Source organism: Xenopus laevis, chromosome 1S (assembly GCF_017654675.1).
Source record: "Xenopus laevis strain J_2021 chromosome 1S, Xenopus_laevis_v10.1, whole genome shotgun sequence".
NCBI classification, from domain to species: Eukaryota; Metazoa; Chordata; class Amphibia; order Anura; family Pipidae; genus Xenopus; species Xenopus laevis.
Genome location: NC_054372.1, coordinates 96576608 through 96596964, shown reverse-complemented (window position 1 = coordinate 96596964; position 20357 = coordinate 96576608). Strand labels below are relative to the sequence as shown.

General features: G+C 37.3%; 1 protein-coding gene across 2 annotated transcripts in view; it reads right to left on the bottom strand.

Annotated features, from left to right (window-relative positions):
- Nucleotides 1–20357, bottom strand: part of ssbp4.S (single stranded DNA binding protein 4 S homeolog) — a 212243-nt gene that overhangs the window by 150086 nt on the left and 41800 nt on the right. For both annotated transcript variants that reach the window (XM_041572787.1, NM_001086136.1), the window contains 1 exon segment: nt 4928–4989. In XM_041572787.1, the coding sequence (XP_041428721.1) occupies nt 4928–4989 (62 nt within the window).

Genomic DNA, 20357 nt, shown 5'->3' with positions numbered 1-20357 from the left:
ACTGCCACCCTATGAAAGCCCCATAGACTAATGTTTTACAAAAAGGCCACCTGTATAGTTTTTCCAGCAAGAAAAAGTCATTAGAGTTGCTAATTATAGTTAATCATTGATAACCATTTCTATATGGTACTGTGCCTCTTTTAGACCAGTCGCATGAGACACACTAGCCATACAATAAAGTATTCCTGGCAAGAATTGGCAACTATGCCTTCTCTATAGCAATAGTTTTAGTGGTATTATAAATTGTGTTAACAATAAAGATGTAACTGTCATTTTTCTTGCTGAGTATTCCCATGAGTGAGAGGTGCTATGTTCCATTCTGACAAAGCATTGTGCCATCTTTTTGTAGGCATCTGCTGAGGGCCTCCTATGTGACTATTTTACCAACAGCAATTAAAAAAACATGCAGATAAAACTGTCCTATTATAATATGTACTGTCATATTATAAAATGTATTTCACCCTTTTGTGCCCATTTTTTATTTTCCCTATGGATTTTTCTACTGGAAATATTAACAGCTGAATGTGAGTTACTTTTCCTTATACTTTCCCCCACCATGCAGTTTTAAGCTTTACAACTCCTATGAGCTGCTTCTGTCTAATAAACTCATTACAAAGGGAAAAAGAGATGTGGCCTGGTAGTTCAGGAGTGTGTCAATGGGGTCATAACATGGTGGTAATAACACTCTCCTTAGCATAGAGTGATAATAAAAAATATATGCAAATATTCACTGCAGTCATTGTTTTAAAAAATGTGAGAGTCTTATGACCCTTATAACCTTACAACCTAAACCCTACAAGGAGTATACTTCCTTTTGATTGACTAAAATAAATGTTGCTGTTAAAGGTCAACTAATCCCATAAAAAGCTGTCACGATGTTAGTGCATGGGCCTGACATGCCTACCACCAGTCATGATGGGACATGAAATGAATAGAGTGCTCTGTTCATAAATAGGGTCCCTTTATGTGTTTGGGGAAAAAACACATCATGAGCTAGCTATCGTTTCCATGAATTGCTTCCAAATAACAGACTGCAACATTCTTCTGTGAACCTGAAATCTGCACAGGGCACATCTGCATTATTGGTTTCCCTAGTTAGTAGATTCTGAACTGCAGGATGCTATGCCAAAGCACTGCAGTCATCCATCCATAAGAAACTGTAAACTGTTCTGGCATCCTCATGTTTGTGGAACATAACTATGCTTGTCAAGCAGCTATAACCGGGAATAATGTGTGCCCTTGTGTATGTTTTTGCTTGATCCACTCTTATACTGTACCAACTAGCACTCAGCAAGGGCAATTACAATCTCTAATATAATGCTAAAATAATCTTGACATATTCCCTTCTAATGTCACAAAATTAATACTGCACGCAAACAGCTCTAAGGTTTTTACTTTTCTCTCTAAAATCATTTCTATTCACATTGGCCTTTTTAATACTAATTGTATTAAAGACCTTTTGTGCATATATGAAATAAAAAAAGAAGTCTTAAAAAGAAAACAACAATAAACTGTCAAGTAATTGACAGTGATTACTTATGAATCATTTGAAAGTAATGTTTGACTTTGGTTTTTATAAATTTAATATGAATCTATCCCCACTGCTTTGCATTTGATATTCTCCCAATTCAGTATTCCAAATTCCTCCACAAAGAAATACATTCAGTGCCATAATTTTAGTGCAGATAATCCAAAGTAAATAAGACCACTTGATTCAGAATAAAAATGAAGGAGAATTGGAAGTGCCTTACAAAACAGCATAAGTAAAACAATTTGCCATAAAAGAACTTGCACGCTCTTAGAAAATTATTGCAATTCAATCATTTCATTCTGGTAAGCCTGTGGATACCACCTTGGGGAACAGATACCACCAAATGATATGGAGTCGAGTGCTAAAAACAGGAAGAAAGATCAAAATAAAGATGAATGAGATACATCCTGGTAGTGGAATGCACTAAAATGCACCAAAGGAAACCTTACAAGCTATTGCCCATGAGTACTAATCCTAGGTCATCCCTCCTTTCAAATCCAATGCAGTGTAATGAAGTGCATTCAGTCTCTTACACTAGTCCACCAGGAGTTCAAGAAAAATACTCTTACTATTACTACTATTGCTACCCTGAATAAAGCTTTACTTATATGATCATTACTGTAATATTTTGCAACCAAATCACAGGTTTTCCTTTGAATACTCCAGTATTCTCACATACTCCAAAAACATATATTCAGGTAAGTTGGTCCTAGTGTGTGTGAATGTGATAGAGACCTAGATTGTAAACTACACTGGGGCAGGGTCTGATGTGAATGACATATAATTTCTGTAAAGCACTGCAGAATATGTTGATGCTATAAAAATATAGGATAATAATAATTTATAATTAACAGACATAAAAACATTTTCAAACCTCCTGTCTTTAGGAGTTACCCAATGCAATCTCTTCTGTCCCACTTGAATGGGATAGCTCACGGTCTTAACGGTTTTCCACTTCTATTGTTTAACAGTTCACTAGGAATAAAAAGGGTAATTTATGTCCAAAGAATACGTTGTGTTTGCAGAGTGTGTTGTACCTGAAGCAATGACATCATGTCTAACACAATGGCTAAAGCAATGACATCATGTCTAACACAATGGTAAGTAATGCGTCAAATTACCACAATAGCGCTCCTACATTGTCGTAGATCAGACACAATTGCACTAAAAGTTATCCAAGTCTGATTGGCGTAATTTCTGGTGTTGTATGCGCATAATTCATTCTAGTGCATTGCTCCTATTGACTTACAGCGCTGATGGAACCCTAGAGCTACCGCCTGGTCTCAAGGATGACAGGAAGGACTGAGCGTCTCTGAGTGCAACTATACAGAAGTGCAAGGATTACATTTGGTCGCAAGTACCTTTAATGAAAGTGGGTTTAAGTGCAAATCACTGTGGGCAAAAGTGCAAGTTTCCAACTGCGCTTGTGGATGTAAATGAGCCCTATAGTCTACTGTAGCACATTTCCTTTACCTCCACTAGATTATTACAGGTGGAGGTAAAGATTATATAGGGTCCATCATTTAAGAACTGATAGGGATTATTTTATCAAATCTAGTCAAAATCATATCCAGGGTTTAATGCATATAATCAATGCTTAGATATGCCATTACATTTTTTTTAACATGCTCATAAAATAAAAAATGAATATATTTACAGTCAGTTAATGTAACAATTGTGATGCATAGTTTTGAATTCCCTTTGAGTTCATTCTAAGCAGTTCAATGCTACAAACATTTGATATCAGAAAAGAGCAGTTATATTTGTAGGACCTTGGCCTGTAGAGCAAGTGGAGGAATATAATAACAGCTCGTTAGAACCTTTATATTGTTGCAAGCGTATTTTCAAAGCTGCGACACGGATATGACCCAGAACCAATAGTGATAAATGTATGTCACTGTTGCACAGTCTCTGAATCCCAATGCTGTAACCTTTGGTGTTGGGTGAAGGGCTCACAAAATGCTATAGGAAATTATTTTAGTTCCTGGTATACAGATAGAGATGGATAAAAAGAGACACTAAATCCCAGCAGTGCACCAATAAATAATTTGAAATACATGTCTTTCTCATAATCGATGGGTCCCTTGTGCAGAAAAAGGGACCATAATTTACGAGAGTTTCTCCATTGTAGTCAAAATATAGACAGGTTGCAGCTTCTCTCCAAGGCAGTATGAATGGCTCCGCTCTCCCAGGAGTGAAATCATACACGAGAGCAGAATACAGATCTCACATTTTCAACTGAACCTGTATGCTGTCTATTGTGAATTCTAATTTGCTTCAAGAATAGAAACATTCAGCATCACATCTGAAGCCATATCATATCTAACTATAACTCAGAAACGTATGAAAAATCTCTATACATGTTTATAATGTGGGATTTCAAAAACTTCTAAAATTATGTTCCAAAGAGTTAATCTAATACATCAAAACCAGTCTGTTACTGGTGTGTTTGGCTTTTGGATTGCCTTCTGGCTTCTTTCTCCTGGAAATCCTTTCTAAAACGTATATATATGAGGAAGAAGGGAAGGTGTTGTAAGAGGAACAGTTTTACAGAGAACAGTGCCCCAAGATATTGGCGGCTGCAAAGGGGGCAGGGTTTCTGGAGGATTGGGAGGGGTTTGGCAGATTATAGGAAAGATTGTACATAATGGGGAGTTGTTAGGACACAATAGGGGAATAGGCATGTGTACATGCTTTGTATGTAGGCAGAATTACAGATTGGAATTTCTATCTAGATATGGAAAACTTTAGGTTCCTTTTTGAATAATGCCTCATTTTAAAATATTCTACTGTGGCACTTACAACCATTTAGTTTACCTTTAAATTTACTTTTAATACGATTGAGACAATGATATTCTGAGGCAATTTCCAAAGGGTGCTCTTTTTTTATTTTTATGGTTTTGGAAATAATTAATTATGTATTTGCTTGGGTCTAGGGTCCAATTTTCCCTAGCAACCAGGCAGTGGTGTGAATGAGAGACTGGAAGAATAGGAGAAAGTCTGAACAGTAAGATAGGTAACACATACAATAATAACAATACAATTATAGTCGGGTTCGGGTCTGGGTAAGACCCTAGACGCACCACTAGTGAAGAAAGCACAACTGTGCTTTCTGGCACTAGAAAAGCCGAATTTGCAGTTTAGAAAACAAAAATTCAGCTCTTAAAACTAACATGAGTGTAATTGAGATTTTTTTGCCACCCCCTTGCTCTGTACTTCTGTTTGAGGCGAGTTTCATTGGCAAAGTGCCTCTGGTTCAGAGGGAATTTCAATTGTTTAATTCCAAAATAAAATTTCAACAGTTTAATTCTGAAATAAAATATCAGAAGCTTAATTCTAAAATAAAATATCAACAGCTTAATTCTTAAATACAATGTACTATGAAAAATTACTTACCACCACCAGGAGTGTAAAAACCCAGGAGGTTCTCCTAATGTGATATTTTTCTCCCATCGTATCTGTATAAAAAAAACATAAAAAAAAGTGAAATGATTGTACACAAACATGAAATCTGGTGATTTTTCAAATTAGCTAGAGGCAAAGACATATATAATTCCAAGAAGAAAACAAACTGCTCCTTCTGACTAACTCTCCCCCTCCTGCAACATGCATGATGCTAGTAAAGCAGCTAGGGGGTACACAATCAATCCTGAAGCTTTAAAACAATTTTTCTTACTATTCAGTAAGTCACAAGTCAAAATGTCCTACTTATACAGGGCCCCAAAAGGGCCAGAAATAGGTTCCTTGATTGCAGCTAGTGTCACACAACTTTACTACCATTATTAATTACTTTGGGAAAAATGCCTAGAATATGACAGTAGCCCAGTATGGAGCCTGGTAAACATGCAACTGTCAGCTTCAAAACTCATACTTCTGCATGTAGCTTCCCAGTGGCACTTGCAAGTCAGTGGGAGGATGAAACCAGCTCTGTCTTCTGATTATTAATCAATTGTGATACACTGCTATTTGTTGTGCCATATAACAGTAATCTGCATTAATTACTAATCATCTTTGTATTGCAAACTAGTTATTGTTTACATATTGTATCCTGCAAATTAGTCGGGTGACAGTAGCCCATAGTATGTGTCAGCCAAAAAGCAGATGGAGAGCTATTATGTGCATCTTTGGAGGCACAATTCTTTACTGTTAAAGTTCTATAATGGCATTTGGACTGGTTTAATAGCCCAAAACATTAAGGGGGTTATTTAAGTTTTTTTTTCTGGTCTGACTTTTAAAGGGAAAAACATAATATTTTCGTAGGAAAAAAAATAAATACATTTTTCGTGATTTATTAAACCCTGATGGTGTTAAAAGTTGAATAAAAAAGTTCTCCATCTCAGACCTGCTGAGTTCATGTAGAAGTCAATGGCAGATATCCTGTTTACAATTGGAAGATATCCTGATCTGTGCTGGGTTTCATTCAATTGACTTCCCAAGATTATGTGGTTTTCCAAAATGGTCACAGGTTTCAAGCATCAAAGTCGGAGTTTTCGAAAACAAATCCAAAAAATTGGTATGATTCAGATTTTTTTCACAACTTTATTGAGTCTTTTCCCACATGAAATTTTTGTGAAAATGATTTATTGTTAAATGAAAAAAGTCAGTGCAGATTTGGTCAGAGTGCTTTTCAGAAAATAGTGAGATTTTAGATTTTCCATTCATTAAAATGAAACTTACACAGTAAATATGTTCTATAAATTGCAGAAATGTGATTAGAATTTTAAGCGGAAGAAGCCAGTCTAATCTGAACTCATCACATCATAAATTTCCTGGCGGAGTATAATACTCATTACGAACAAGAACTTGAGGAGAATTAAGTAATTTCTTCCTATAGAAAAGCACATACTTCTTGAAAATGTAATGTTTACATTTCGATGTAAAATGAACTATTGTGACAAAAGCCTGGCACCAGAGTCAGTTGCCCTGGACCTCCCTCCAATAGGTCACTTAGAGGTAGTTAGCTAATGGTAATCCATACTGTTGCATTAATCAGGAACTATAGCTCAGTTAGAGTAAGAGCAACATTTTTATTTACTACTGTTGTCTTTAAGAATTTACAATCTAGTTTTCAGTGACGGTGTTATGGTAATTCACCTAGGTTCAAAAGAACAGTTTTAAGGCAGTTCTTATTGCACTTCTCTTTTGCAAAACGATCAAATTGCTTTATAGGATATGTGCTGAAAGAACAGATCTTTGTTTTAAACAATGTGGCTTTAATATAAGGGAATGAATGCAATCATGAACTGCATGTCCCACTGAGCCTGCCCTATATGCATCTGTCCTAAACCTCAGATTTAATCTACCATGTTCCCTTTCACTCCTTTGCCAAATTATACATTCCTGTTGTACTGTCTGATATTATCTACCATTTTGCGTGCAGTCTCTGTTTCTTATATGTTCTTCTGGGACTATTAATGGAATTAGAAGGAAATCCTGTGGGCCAACCAACAGACCATGAGAATCAGAAAATGCCTTGCACTACAGGCAAATAGTGAGGTTTATGCAAGGATGAAGAGACACATGCATTCACATTTAACAGTGATCATAAGTCAGACAGCTGAAAGCTTACAGTCATTGGTGTCATCTCTACTGCATGTAATTTATGCTGGTAATAAACCTGGCAGAGGGTATGTTGCCTAGTATTATGGGCAATTTTTCAATTCTGTGCCAGTTTGTAATTATGGCCTTAGAATACTGGTATTATGCAGCACATGAAGTATATGAAATGGAAAGTATTGTGTCCTGGTATCTGTTATCACATTGAAATGGCAAGCATGATGCTCACTAATTATTTGACCTTGTATACAAAGAAGTCATTGTATATTATGTTGCACCAAGTGTAATCGTTACAGCATAGGATGGGAATGCAAAACCAAAGTCCCTTCATCTTTCACTGGGTTTATTATTATTGTTATGGTAGCTGTTGCTAGAGTTTATGTTCATTGCGCTATAGTTTAAAGCCTTGGTACAGAGAATAACAATCATTAGAAACTACACTGTGTTGCAAAACAATTGAACCCCATAGCAGTGTTTAATCTATTTGGAATTACCTTTAATATGAATCACTAGGGTTGCCACCTTTTGTCAAATATAATTCTGGCCTGGGAGGGGGAATTGTCCGTGAAGGGGAGGGTCAATGAGGTTGGGGGCAAGGCAATGACGTGTACCAGGGGTGGAGCCGTGACATGACCGCCTACATGCATGCTAAATGAGTGAGTAGTGCAGGGTAGAGGGGCTGGGGCCAGAGGACTAGTTCTTACAAATTTACAACTAGCATGGTGAAATATTGGTAAGTGGCAACCCTAACAATCACACAAAATAAAAAAGGTCTATGATGTGGCTGAAAGTACATGTAATTAGTAAATATAAAATGTTTGTAGGTTTGCTTTGCCTAACTCTCTTCAGATGGCTCATTTGCCAGTGGCACACCTGACAGTGAGAAACCTTTGGAGAGGAGTACAGAAAACCAAAAACAAGCAACCTGTCCTACAGACTAAGGAGCTTAGTTTACAGACAAATTATATTACCATTCTGTTCACACTGCTTGTGTGCCTTGACATGCTACAGCATCTACATACATGTGAGATGCTTATATAAAGGAGAAGCAATCTGTTTTCAGTGGATATAGTGCACATAGGCTGGAGTCCTGGCTGAGAACGGACTTCCAAGTGCACTGCTCAGGAAAGAATTATATTAGTGAACAGAGGAAAGTGTCAGTGACAGGGGTTTTCAACTGAGGAGCTGGACGTGTAGTGGTATCCAAGTGCAGTAAGCAAGTCAACAGGTCATGTTGGCTGAATACTGTAGTTCCAGAATGTAGGCACATATACAGCTACACTGACAGACAAACTGTAAACCCCTGAATAACAGGACTCCAAAAGATTGAGTCACCAAAACCAACACAAGATAACAGATGCCTCCTATTCTGTAGAGTATAATTATAAACTGTGTTTAATCTACAAGTTAATAAAAATATAATAATAATAATGAATAAAAAAAAGTACAGTGCACCATTACACCCTACATTTCCATACAATCTAGTCAAGTAAAGGGGCATTTACATCAGCCCTATATGAATGACCCAGGACAAGATCAGGAAATAGGCATTGCTGAGTCTCCAATGACCTTTTATTGTCGTTTATCATGACATGTTTTCGGGAACGAATCCCTTTTTCAAGAGAATCATGTCGTGATAAACACCACTAAAAGGCAATTGCAGACTCTGAATATTTCCTGGTCTGTTTTAACTGGTGCATTTGTGAATTCTATCACACTTTGGACGGAGTGTTTGAAACAGCAGGTTAAAGAAGTAACGGGAAGCTTTTACTCTGCAATCTTTTGTACCCGGACAAGATCCTCACCGATCCATGTACTTATTATTAACTGAATTTCTACTGGCCCTTGTATAATAATATTTTTTATTTTAATGGCTTTACATTCATCACAAAAATGTACAACACTGCATACAATTAAAATGCCCATTCCAGTTTCCATTCTCATCCAGATTATGTCTCTCAGAATAATATTACTAAATTACTATTTTACTAAAATAGTGATTAAAAAGCTATGTCTTTCCAAACACTTTCTTCTTTCTTTGTTCTACTTTAGTACATTTGCCTTACTCATACATTCAACAGCCACATGGACACGATCTATACCATAGAGTAAAAGTATGAAGTGATACTGCTCAGCCAAGTCTACTAAGGAACACAAATCCATCACAAGTTTCGATAAATAAGAACTTCCTCCTGCCTTCTCCCCCCTGCATCAGCATTCATGTATGAATTTTATATATGCTTAATCAACACATGAAAGAGACTATAAGGAATTCCAGTTTGACATTACGCATGATAAAGGTCTCCATTTCTTTACTGAATCTGTGGACCCAAATAAGGTATCTAATTTTCAGTCAACAGTTTTTTCGAATGCTACCTCGTTTTGCAGCCAGACACTTCCATTATAGGGATAATGGAGTCCTTATGGCAGCTAAAAGCAGGTAATAAGGAAAGTAATGCAGTTGTCCTACTGCCGCTGCTTTGCTCTGCATCCTGCTGAGAGCACAAGTGTTTTGAACAGGTAATGTTAGCTTGGAATGGCAGAACTCTGCTGGGCTTCACACCTATTACTTCCCTCATACAAAGTGGGAATTAGACCCTTCTGCCACATACTGCATTTAAGTATTACAGGTAGTGCTTGGCATCATAACACAGAGAACATATTATTGAGTTCTAATAATATCTTGTATTTTTTTTAATTGCAGAAGGTTTTACAACTTCACTTTAAAGCAGTCATCTCAGGAGGGAAGAACTGGTTTCTCAAAGAAGTTACTAAGAAGACTTAATATTAGGGGTCAGCTTAAGGATTGAGTTACAATAACATGGTCTTTGTTTAACATCATATCTATGTTTTTAAATGTAAAACACAACTTAAAAAATGCTACTATTCATTTTCCACTTGGAACATTAAAGGAGAACTAACCCCTAAAAATGATTATGGATAAAAATGCCAGCCTAAAGTTTCAACTTCTCAATAGCAGCAATGATCTAGGACTTAAAACTTGTCACAGAGAGTCACCACTTTGGAAAGTGCCTGCGACACTCACATGCTCAGTAAGCACTGAGCAGCTGTTGAAAAGCTAAGCTTAGGGGTTGCTGCAAATTATCAAGGAGAAAATGAGGTTGGCCTGTCATATAAGCTGATGCTACAACTGGTTTCTGTTCTGCCATGTAGTAATTCTACATGTCATATGAAAAAGTTTGGGAAACCCTCTCAGCCTGCATAATAATTTACTCCACTTTCAACAAAAACAGTGGTATGTTTTTCATTTCCCAGGAACATCTGAATTAAATCAAATGTTAAAAACTGGCAGTGCAAAAATGTGGGTACCCTTGTCATTTTGCTAATTTGAATGCATGTAACTGCTCAATACTGATTACTGGCACCACCACATTGGTTGGATTAGCCTTGAACTTCATAGGCAGGTGTGTACAATCATAATAAAAGGTATTTAAGGTGGCCAATTGCAAGTTGTGCTTCTGTTTGACTCTCCTCTGAAGAGTGACAGTATGGGATCCTCAAAGCAACTCTCAAAAGATCTGAAAACGAAGATTGTTCAGTAGCATAGTTTAGGGGAAGGCTACAAAAAGCTATCTCAGAGGTTTAAACTGTCAGTTTCAACTGTAAGGAATGTAATCAGCAAATGGAAGGCCACAGGTACAGTTGCTGTAAAACCCAGGTGTGGCAGGCCAAGAAAAATACAGAAGCGGCATATGTGGAGGATTGTGAGAATGGTTACAGACAACCCAAAGATCACCTCCAAAGACCTGCAAGAACATCTTGCTGCAGATGGCGTATCTGTACATCGTTCTACAATACAGCGCAATTTGCACAAAGAACATCTGTATGGCAGGGTGATGAGAAAGAAGCCCTTTCTACACCCACGCAAACACAAACAGAGTGCTTGTTGTATGCAAAAGCTTATTTAGACAAGCCACAGTCATTTGGAACAAAGTGCTTTAGACTGATGAGACAAAAAATTTTGTTATTTGGTCATAAAAAAATGTGATTTGCATGGCGGAAGAAGAACACGCATTACAAGAAAAACACCTGCTACCTACTGTCAATTTGGTGGAGGTCCCATCATGCTGTGGGACTGTGTGGCTAGTTCACGGAATGGGGCCCTTGTTAAAGTTGAGGGTCGGATGAATTCAACCCAATATCAACAAATTCTTCAGGCTAATGTTCAAGCATCAGTCACAAAGTTGAAGTTACGCAGGGGTTGGATATTCCATCACGACAATGACCCTAAACACACTTAAAAGGCATTTATTCAGAGGGAGAAGTACAAGTCCCCCGACTTGAATATCATCGAAAATCTATGGGATTATTTGAAGCAGGCTGTCCATGCTCGGCAGCAATCAAATTTAACTGAACTGGAGAGATTTTGTATGACGATTGGTCAAAAAAACTGCCATCCAGAATCCAGAGGCTATAGGAGGCATCTAGATGCTGTTACATTTGCAAAAGGAGGCTCAATTAAGTATTGATTAGTGATGGGCGAATTCGCGGCAAATTCATCAAAAACGAGACGCCGGTGCCGTTTCGCGATTTTTACGCGTGAAATTCGCGAATTTTCCGGCGAAGCGAAACGGTGCAAATTCGCCCATCACTAGTATTGATGTAATATCTCTGTTGGGGTGCCCAAATGTATGTACCAGTCTAATTTGGTTATGATGCATATTGCATATTTTCTGTTAAACCAATAAACTTTATGTCACTCGTGAAATTCTTTTCCATAAGGCATGTTATATATTAAAAGGAAGTTGCTACTTTGAAAAGCTCAGCCAATAATAAACAAAACTCCAAAGAATTAAGAGGGGTTTCCAAACTTTTTGATATGACTGTATAATAATTACTAATCAGCCTTATATTGTAACATTTATATTCTATATGTGCTGTAAATTTTGAGTTGGTCCCAAAGCTTAGTGACTGAAAGCAGCACAGAGCATGTGCAGTGAATCATCAGAAAAGGAGATTGGGAGCATCTTTGGAGAAAGAGATCTTCCCTGCTAAAGGGTTGTGGTTACCTTGGGCTGGTACAGAAGCCCAATCATAATGTACAACATTTCTAGCCTATTGCTTTAGTTAAGCTTTAGTTCTCCTTTAACATAACTATTATTGGAAAGGTTCAGTCCAGTTGCAACTATGTGAGATATAAAAAAACAGTCACTTTTAAGCAAGTTAATCTAATTAACATATAGATTCTAAGCTGTAACATGGGATTTACTAGTAGCAGCCAATAAGTAATTTTCTGTTATAGGTAGTCGTACTGGTTTGTATATCAGCCCAAGGGTGCAGTGGCGTAACTACCGAGGAAACAGACCCCCTTCCATAGTTTTGGGGTATTTATATGTGATATTGACACATTGCCATCCTTCTATAGTTCTGTGGTATTTATATGTGAAATTGCCCCTGTGCCATCCTTCTATCGTTCTAGAGGAATTTATATGTGAAATTGCCACTGTGCCATCCTTATGAGTTCTGGGGTTTTTATATGTGGCATTGCCACTGTGCCAACCTTCTATGAGTTCTGGGGTATTTATACAAGAAATTGTCACTGTGCCATCCTTCTATGAGTTCTGAGGGTATTTATATATGGAATTACCTTTGTATCATCCTTCTATGAGTTCTGAGGGTATTTATACATGAAATTGCCACTTTACCATCCTTCTATGAGTTATGGGGTATTTATACAAGAAATTGCCACTGTGCCAGCATTCTATGAGTTCTGGGGATATTATACATGAAATACTCCCACTATTATGAAAAATTTTTTGCAGGGGGGCCCTGGCATCCGAAGTTACACCACTGCAAGGGTGTTTTCCCAAAGCAATTTTAATAATAGTACAATGGAATGTTTAGAATAGTGGCCGACGGGGAGTTTTGTCATCTTCAATTATGTATGCGCGACTGCAGGAGACAAATTGCCTGAAAATGTCTCTCCACTGGAAATAACTGAAATCTGAAAACTGAAAACCTACATATCACAAAGTCGCCCAAAGTTTCCTCCAGAGGGGTGTTAGGAAGAACGGAGTGACACGTTGGTTTTAACGCCGTCGATTTCAGTTATTTCCAATGGAGAGGCAACAAATCTCCCCGCCGGCCACTGCCCTTAAGGCAGTTTAAAAAGTCATAGGAGTAGGGATTTCAGGATTCAGCCAAGATTCTTGCCTTTTTCAGCAGGATTCACATTTGCCCGAAATCTAAGTGCCTGTCCAAACCGAATCCAAAAATTCACAAGACTTTTCGTCACACAAACAAGGAAGTCAAACATTCTTTGCCTGATTGCTGGACGTTCTTCTCATTCATCATCTTTTCTATGCAGATTAGGCTTTGGTTTTGAGACAAATTGTGAAATAGTGAATTTGATGCATCCCTACAAACAGGCCCAGATTGGGATGCATACGCATCATCCCCAGTGCTCCAACGCATTCAAACACTTGCGCACAGGGGCGGTGCGAGCCAGGGTGCCGGCACTAGGACCTAGTGGCCTCGAGTGCCGCAACCACAAAACTGGGCCTGCTTACATAGAAGCAACCTTCTTTTCATATTTCATAGTTTCAAGTTCACATATTTAAACTATATATACTAATATCTACACTAACTATCTGTAGACCTTAAGCTCACAATAGCCTTGGATATTACGTTTGTTCAAGAAATCTTCCATGTCACTCTTAAGTGCGTTAATATAACACAACATTCCCAGGCAGGGCATTCAACACCCTCACTGTGAAGAACCATCCACACTGCTTCAAATAAAATTCTATAATGATTTGTAATGTACCTGTATAAAGTAATCATGTCCCCTTGCAAGTGCCTTTTGAGCAGAGCAATCAATTCTATCCTTGACAGTCTTTCCTCATAGTTTAAATCTTCCATCCCTCATATCAGTATAATTGCACATCTATACACTATCATTCAATCAGTAACCTTTTGTGTAGTACTGTATAAAATGCTTTAGCAAAGTAAATCACATCCACTACCATCCCAGAGTTGAGGTTCCAGCTCACCCCCTATAAAAGGCAATTATATTAATCTGGCACAAACTCATGGTATTGTGATTTTCAAAGTATTATATTATTGTATCCCTTAGTACACCTTCCAAAAGCTTTTTTTACCACTGATGTCAGACTAACAGGCCTATAGTTCCCAGGCTGAGAATGGGATCCCTTTGTTAATAGCCACACATCACAATAGCAATTTGACAATTTCTCAGCACCATGCCACACTTCAGGGAATACTGTAAAATTAAGTAAAGCGGTTTAACAATCACAGAGCTAAGCTTGTTTAGTACCCTGGGACAAATAAAATCCAGTCCTGGACTTTTGTTTACCTATACGTTACACTTTCCCATTCCTTAATACTTATATTATTAGAATTGGGTCTATGGCTATAATGGATATAGACTAACAGCACCTTCCCCCCTACTCCACATTTTTCTTACTACCAGCACCCTGCAAAATGCTGTTGTATCTGTCACCACAAATCTTCGACAAATTTTGGGGAGATTCGTCGCCGCAGAAGAGAATATTTGTTGCTTGACAACTAATCTCCCAGTATGCCACCACCCTTAACAGAAGAAAACTATATACATTTTAAACCCTTGATGTACAATAACATGTTCTCCGTCAGTTTAGGATTTGACTGCTCTGATTGTAGCTAATCCCATGGGAATGCTTTTTATAGATGAACAAATATACACTTCAAAGGTTTAGAAGGTTTAGAAGGTTTTAATACCATTTGTCACATAAAATTCTGCAATGTCAGTGAGATAACCTTCATCATTCAATATGAGACTGTAGGCAGTAGGTTAGCTGTAGCTAGGGCCAACTTTCTATAAGTAGGCTCGTATGGGCAACAGGATGGATGATTGTTTAGGACTATGTAGGATTATAAAAATGAGAGTGTTCATTTGCAGGTTATAGAGAACTGTTTTCTTATAAGGAGTGTCCTGTCCACGGAGTTCACAGGCGCCGTCTTCTCCCAGGCGGTCTTCTTCCTGGATTAATCTTCTGGCGCATGCGCAGTAGGAGCATTTACCAGTACGGATCTACTGCACATGCCCCGAAAGTCACGGCGCATGCGCAGTAGATCTGTACCGGTAAATGCTCCTACTGCGCATATGCCAGAAGATGCCAATTAATCCAGGAAGAAGACCGCTCGGGAGAAGATGGCACCTGTGAACTCCGTGGACAAGACCTGCGCAGAGGGGTGAGAAACAAGTTAGGGGCATTTACCCATAGGGACAGGTAGGCCAGGGGGGAGGAGGATTTATTGAACGTTTTGTGGACAGGGCCGAAAACGTTAGTCCTATGCTGTGTTATTTTCAATAAAACCTTTTTCATATTTTTAAGCCCTGAGAGTGCTGATCTTCTTTGGATGGATGGAGATATTATATTGATCGTGCACCCAGGCAAACAAACACTTTATTCGAGAGTGCTGGCTCTTCGCTGGTTATATATATATATATATATATATATATATATATATATATATATATATATATATATATGTGTAAAAATATACTTGTGATAAAACAATGTGCCTGTGCCTCCAGGTTTTAAGCAAAGCAAAACAAAAAAAATTCATACAGATCTGTTACAGGGAAATAAAGCCTTAAGTGGCATTTAAATGCTTGGGACAAATAAACTGACATTTCCAGAAGTTAATATATTCTGTATCTCTGTGCATACAACAAGAGAAAATAATCTTTCAAAGGTCCTTGTTAGATGTCAAAGAATCTAAGGTCAAAGATACCAAACATATTTTATTTATTAAGATCCTTTCCCAAAAAATGATAAATAGGTTGCTGGTACAAAGGTGACTGTGTATAGAATTTATGAGACCGATAAAAGGATAGGATCTTTAAAATCAAAAACCATGTGATAAAAAAATGTGTAGAAAAATTAAAAAGATTATTGAAAACAATAATATAAGGTAGAGGGAAAAAAATATTTTTTTTTATTCCAAGAAGGAAATCTGACTTCTTTTCTCAGAATTCCAGAGAACTCACCCTTGGATCAGAGTAATGACCAAAATCCCAAAGTATCTGGGTTTAGGTCAAAATCATGGCCCATGTGATTAAATTAAAATACATATTAATTAAACCATGTAAATGTTTTTCTGAAGGCAGTTTTGAAGACTAGTGTGTACAAAAATATGGTATTGAAGTACATACTATTTCTGACACGTTGTGGACTAATATTTTTTAAGATCTCAGGGTACAGGAAGCTTAAAAGTTATCCAGTACTATTCCATTCAAATAAGCAGCCTTGTGACCATGTTAAAAACTGAAACCCTTTGGCAATCAAATCAATAATCTTAAAACTAACCAAAAAATGTATTCACTTTAGTTATAAATACAATTGCTATTGTTACAAGCTCATGCACAAGCCCTATTCATTGCACTCATGAAGGGGATATACCGCCCCTTTAATAGTTTCCATAAACTGATGCTGTTGGGCATTTGTATTAACAGGAAAAAGGGAGCATTCAAAGCTATTTGTTGCACAAATGTGTCCGTGTAAAAATAAGAAAAGCTAGATCTGCCACAAAGAATTGGTCTCCAAAATAATGAGACAGTGATCCAAAGATGAAGGTTGCAACAACCAAAATAAGTCCCATGATAAGATCAGTTTCAAATAACAAAGTTTAGTTTAAAGTTTTCTTAGAATGACTTGTGTTTTTATGATGTATGGGTGTTTAGTTCCCCTTTAACACAGTTCCAACATGGATGAAACTGTGAATTAATCAAAATTATTTCCAAATCTTAGCCATGTTCACTTTCTGCAAGGCATCCAAACCATCATAAATCCAACCAATAATTTATTTATTGCTGTCTTGGCACATCCTTGCTATGAACAGTTTATTACACGCATGGCATATAATAGTTGTTGATCAAGTCATTATTTAATTTTAAAATACATAATTTAAAAAGTATATAATATATATGTTTGTACCCACGGAGTGATCTAAAAAAATATTGCTATGCAAGCTCAATTATGTTTACAGTTCTGCAATATATATAGGGCAAATATACCCTTTCTTTAAAAATTGTCCTAGTATTTGTCCTTTGTAAGTATAAGTGCATTTTTTTCCCTTTTCTTTTCCTCCTCATCCATTTTATAATTGTTGTCTCTGCTTGCAGTATGGTCTAAGATGCCATTGTCCATCTTGCTGACTGGCAGAAAATGTCTTTATCCCTTTTTTCATTCTGTTGGGTTAGGGCAATGACAAATGAGGGGATTTGACAACTGTGAGAAATCTGCACTACTCTTGGGCATCAAGACTCCTGTAAATACCTTAGTTGTGACGTCAGTGAATTTTAGTTGGTAAAACATTCGAACTGTGTACCCGAAAAGAAAAATGTTGACGTTTACGTTGCGCAACATGATTAACCACTTGCAATTCACACTCATTCATGTGCAGCAGATTTCCCACAAGTGACAGATATAGTTACATAGTTACATAGTTAAATTCGGTTAAAAAAAGACAAAGTCCATCAAGTTCAACCCCTCCAAATGAAAACCCAGCATCCATACACACACCCCTCCATACCTTAACATAAATTATATATACCCATATCTATACTAAGGGGCACATTTACTTAGGGTCGAATATCGAGGGTTAATTAACCCTCAATATTCGACTGTCGAAGTTAAATCCTTCGACTTGAAATATCGAAGTTGAAGGATTTAGCGCTATTCGTTCGAACGACCGATTCGAAGGATTTTAATCCATCGATTTTCCTTCAATCACAAATTGGCTAGAAAGCCTATGGGGACCTTCCCCATAGGCTAACATTGAGGTTCGGTAGGTTTTAGGTGGCGAAATAGGTGGTCGAAGTTTTTTTTAAAGAGACAATACTTCGACTATCGAATGGTCGAATAGTCGGAACGATTTTTAGTTCGAATCGTTCGATTCGAAGTCGAAGGTCGAAGTAGCCAATTCGATAGTCGAAGTAGCCAATTCGATGGTCGAAGTAGCCAAAAAAATTCTTCAAAATTCAAAGTATTTTTTATTCTATTCCTTCACTCGAGCTAAGTAAATGTGCCCCCTAACTATAGAATATAGCCTTTAATATTATGTCTTTCCAAGAAATCACCCAAGCCCCAAGCATTAACAGAATCAGCCATCACAACATCACAACATCACCCGGCAGTGCATTCCACAACCTCACTGTCCTCACTGTGAAGAAGCATCTACGTTGCTTCAAATGAAAGTTCTTTTCTTCTATTCTATTCTAAGGGATGGCCTCTGGTGCAGTGATCTTCTTTATGGGTAAAAAGGTCCCCTGCTATTTGTCTATAATGTCCTCTAATGTACTAAAGTGTTGCATGGTTTAAACAGTATTAGCACAAACATATACATACCACCAAGTCAAGGGGAATTCTCATTGGAAAGTGTATCTGCTCCCTGTGGTTTGTCCCTTTTTGCCTTGATATATGTATATATTTGTGCTAATACTGTTGTGCATAATATACCAGTTTGTCTGATGCATATTTGTTTGCTATACACTATATAAAAGAGAATTTTTAAAATACCACCTTTGTTTACTAAGTATTATTTTCTTTATTGAGTGTGCATCCCCTCTCTATTCTTATATATGGTTTTGGGTAACTGACTGTTGGGTTATCTGCATCTATATTTCTCAAAAAATAGCTTTTTTTTCTCTTTCTAATACTGGGAGTGCCCTCTATTAACTTATATTTGAACCATGCATTATTAGTTGTATTACTAGAATTGGGACTATTAAGAAGGAAACCTTCATTAACTGGTATCCTGATATCCTGATATCACCCCTGTACTCTTCTAACAAGTCATAAGGGAATGGGGCCCAATGTGGCCATACTGACATTATTAGGTACATAACCAACAAGGAACGTGGAGACAATAAGCACTGCAAAAAAGAAGTTCTTCTTTTAATCAATTCTCCCAATGTCCCAAGAAGCTTTTGGCTTTTCTTGGTTTCTGTTGTGCTTGGATAGTCCTTCTATCGGTTGGACTGTGTACTGGATTTGGGCTATTAAAATGCATATGAAAATAATGCATCTTAAGTGTCAATTCTTTTCATTACTCCTATTTTAGGGGTCAATCACGCAAATTTTCCATAATAAACACACTGACAAACCCTAAAATAAATTCTTGGCTTGCATACTATTAAAATGAATCCACACAATCAGAGTGGATCCTGCAAATCCCAAATTAGTTGAAGTGCAATTTAAGCGATTCATTCCTCAATTAAAATGAGTGAACGGCCACTTAGTATCAATAACGTCTGCCTAGAAGCAGCAGGAAGGGATTAAGACCAAATGGAAAAACATGCATCTGGATTAACAGTTTCATTGACCTGCTGCCTAAAACTTGTCTAACTTCTTTAGCAAATGAACACCTTGGCAAATAGACTGTAGTGCTGTAATGGACTATAATGATCTGTAAGGCACAGGATAGCAATCATTCCCCAGCGTTCGAACCAATCCTTCATTAGTAACAATTACTTGCCTGCTCTAATGAATTCACCCAAGAAATCATTACTCTCCACGAACAGACATAATATCTCCAATATTTCTAAATTATGGCATACAGTTTATTCTATTTGATATTCTACCAGCACATTACTGTACAATAGTTTTGAGGCTCATGGTTCAATATAAAACTGTATTAAAGCTGAGCACAACTTTTAAGACCATAACAAATACTTTTTTTTATTATAAAGGGAAATGTGGATGTGACTACATAATTCAAGCACAAAAATTCCTCTGTATTCATTTTTACATATACTATTTTGTGAAATATAACTCAGTGGTGTCAAATAATCAGTGCAACTTTTTGAGAGATGCAGCCTTAGGAAACAAGTTGCAGCTTAAGTGGCTCGCGAGTAACATGTTGCTCACCAACTACTTGGATGTTACTCCTAGTGGCCTCAAAGCAGGTGCTTATTTGGTTATTTTTGGTAGAGGAAAATGTTGGTTGCATAAAAACCAGGCAAACTGCCAAACAGTCTCCTTTAGACTGCCAGTCCACATAGGGGGATACCAAATAGCCAATTACAGCCCTTATTTGGCAGCCCAGGGTCCTTTTCATTTGTGTGCAGCTCCCTTTTACATCTGAATGTGGATCACTGATAAAAAAAGATTGGGGACCCCTGTTAGTGAAAGGTTGGGATTTTGACTGAAAGGTAATGTATGCATGTCCAAACTAAAAATGACTTGACATGTGACTGTCTTTGATAGTTGGCCATTTGAAATACATTGCAATGTATGGAAAG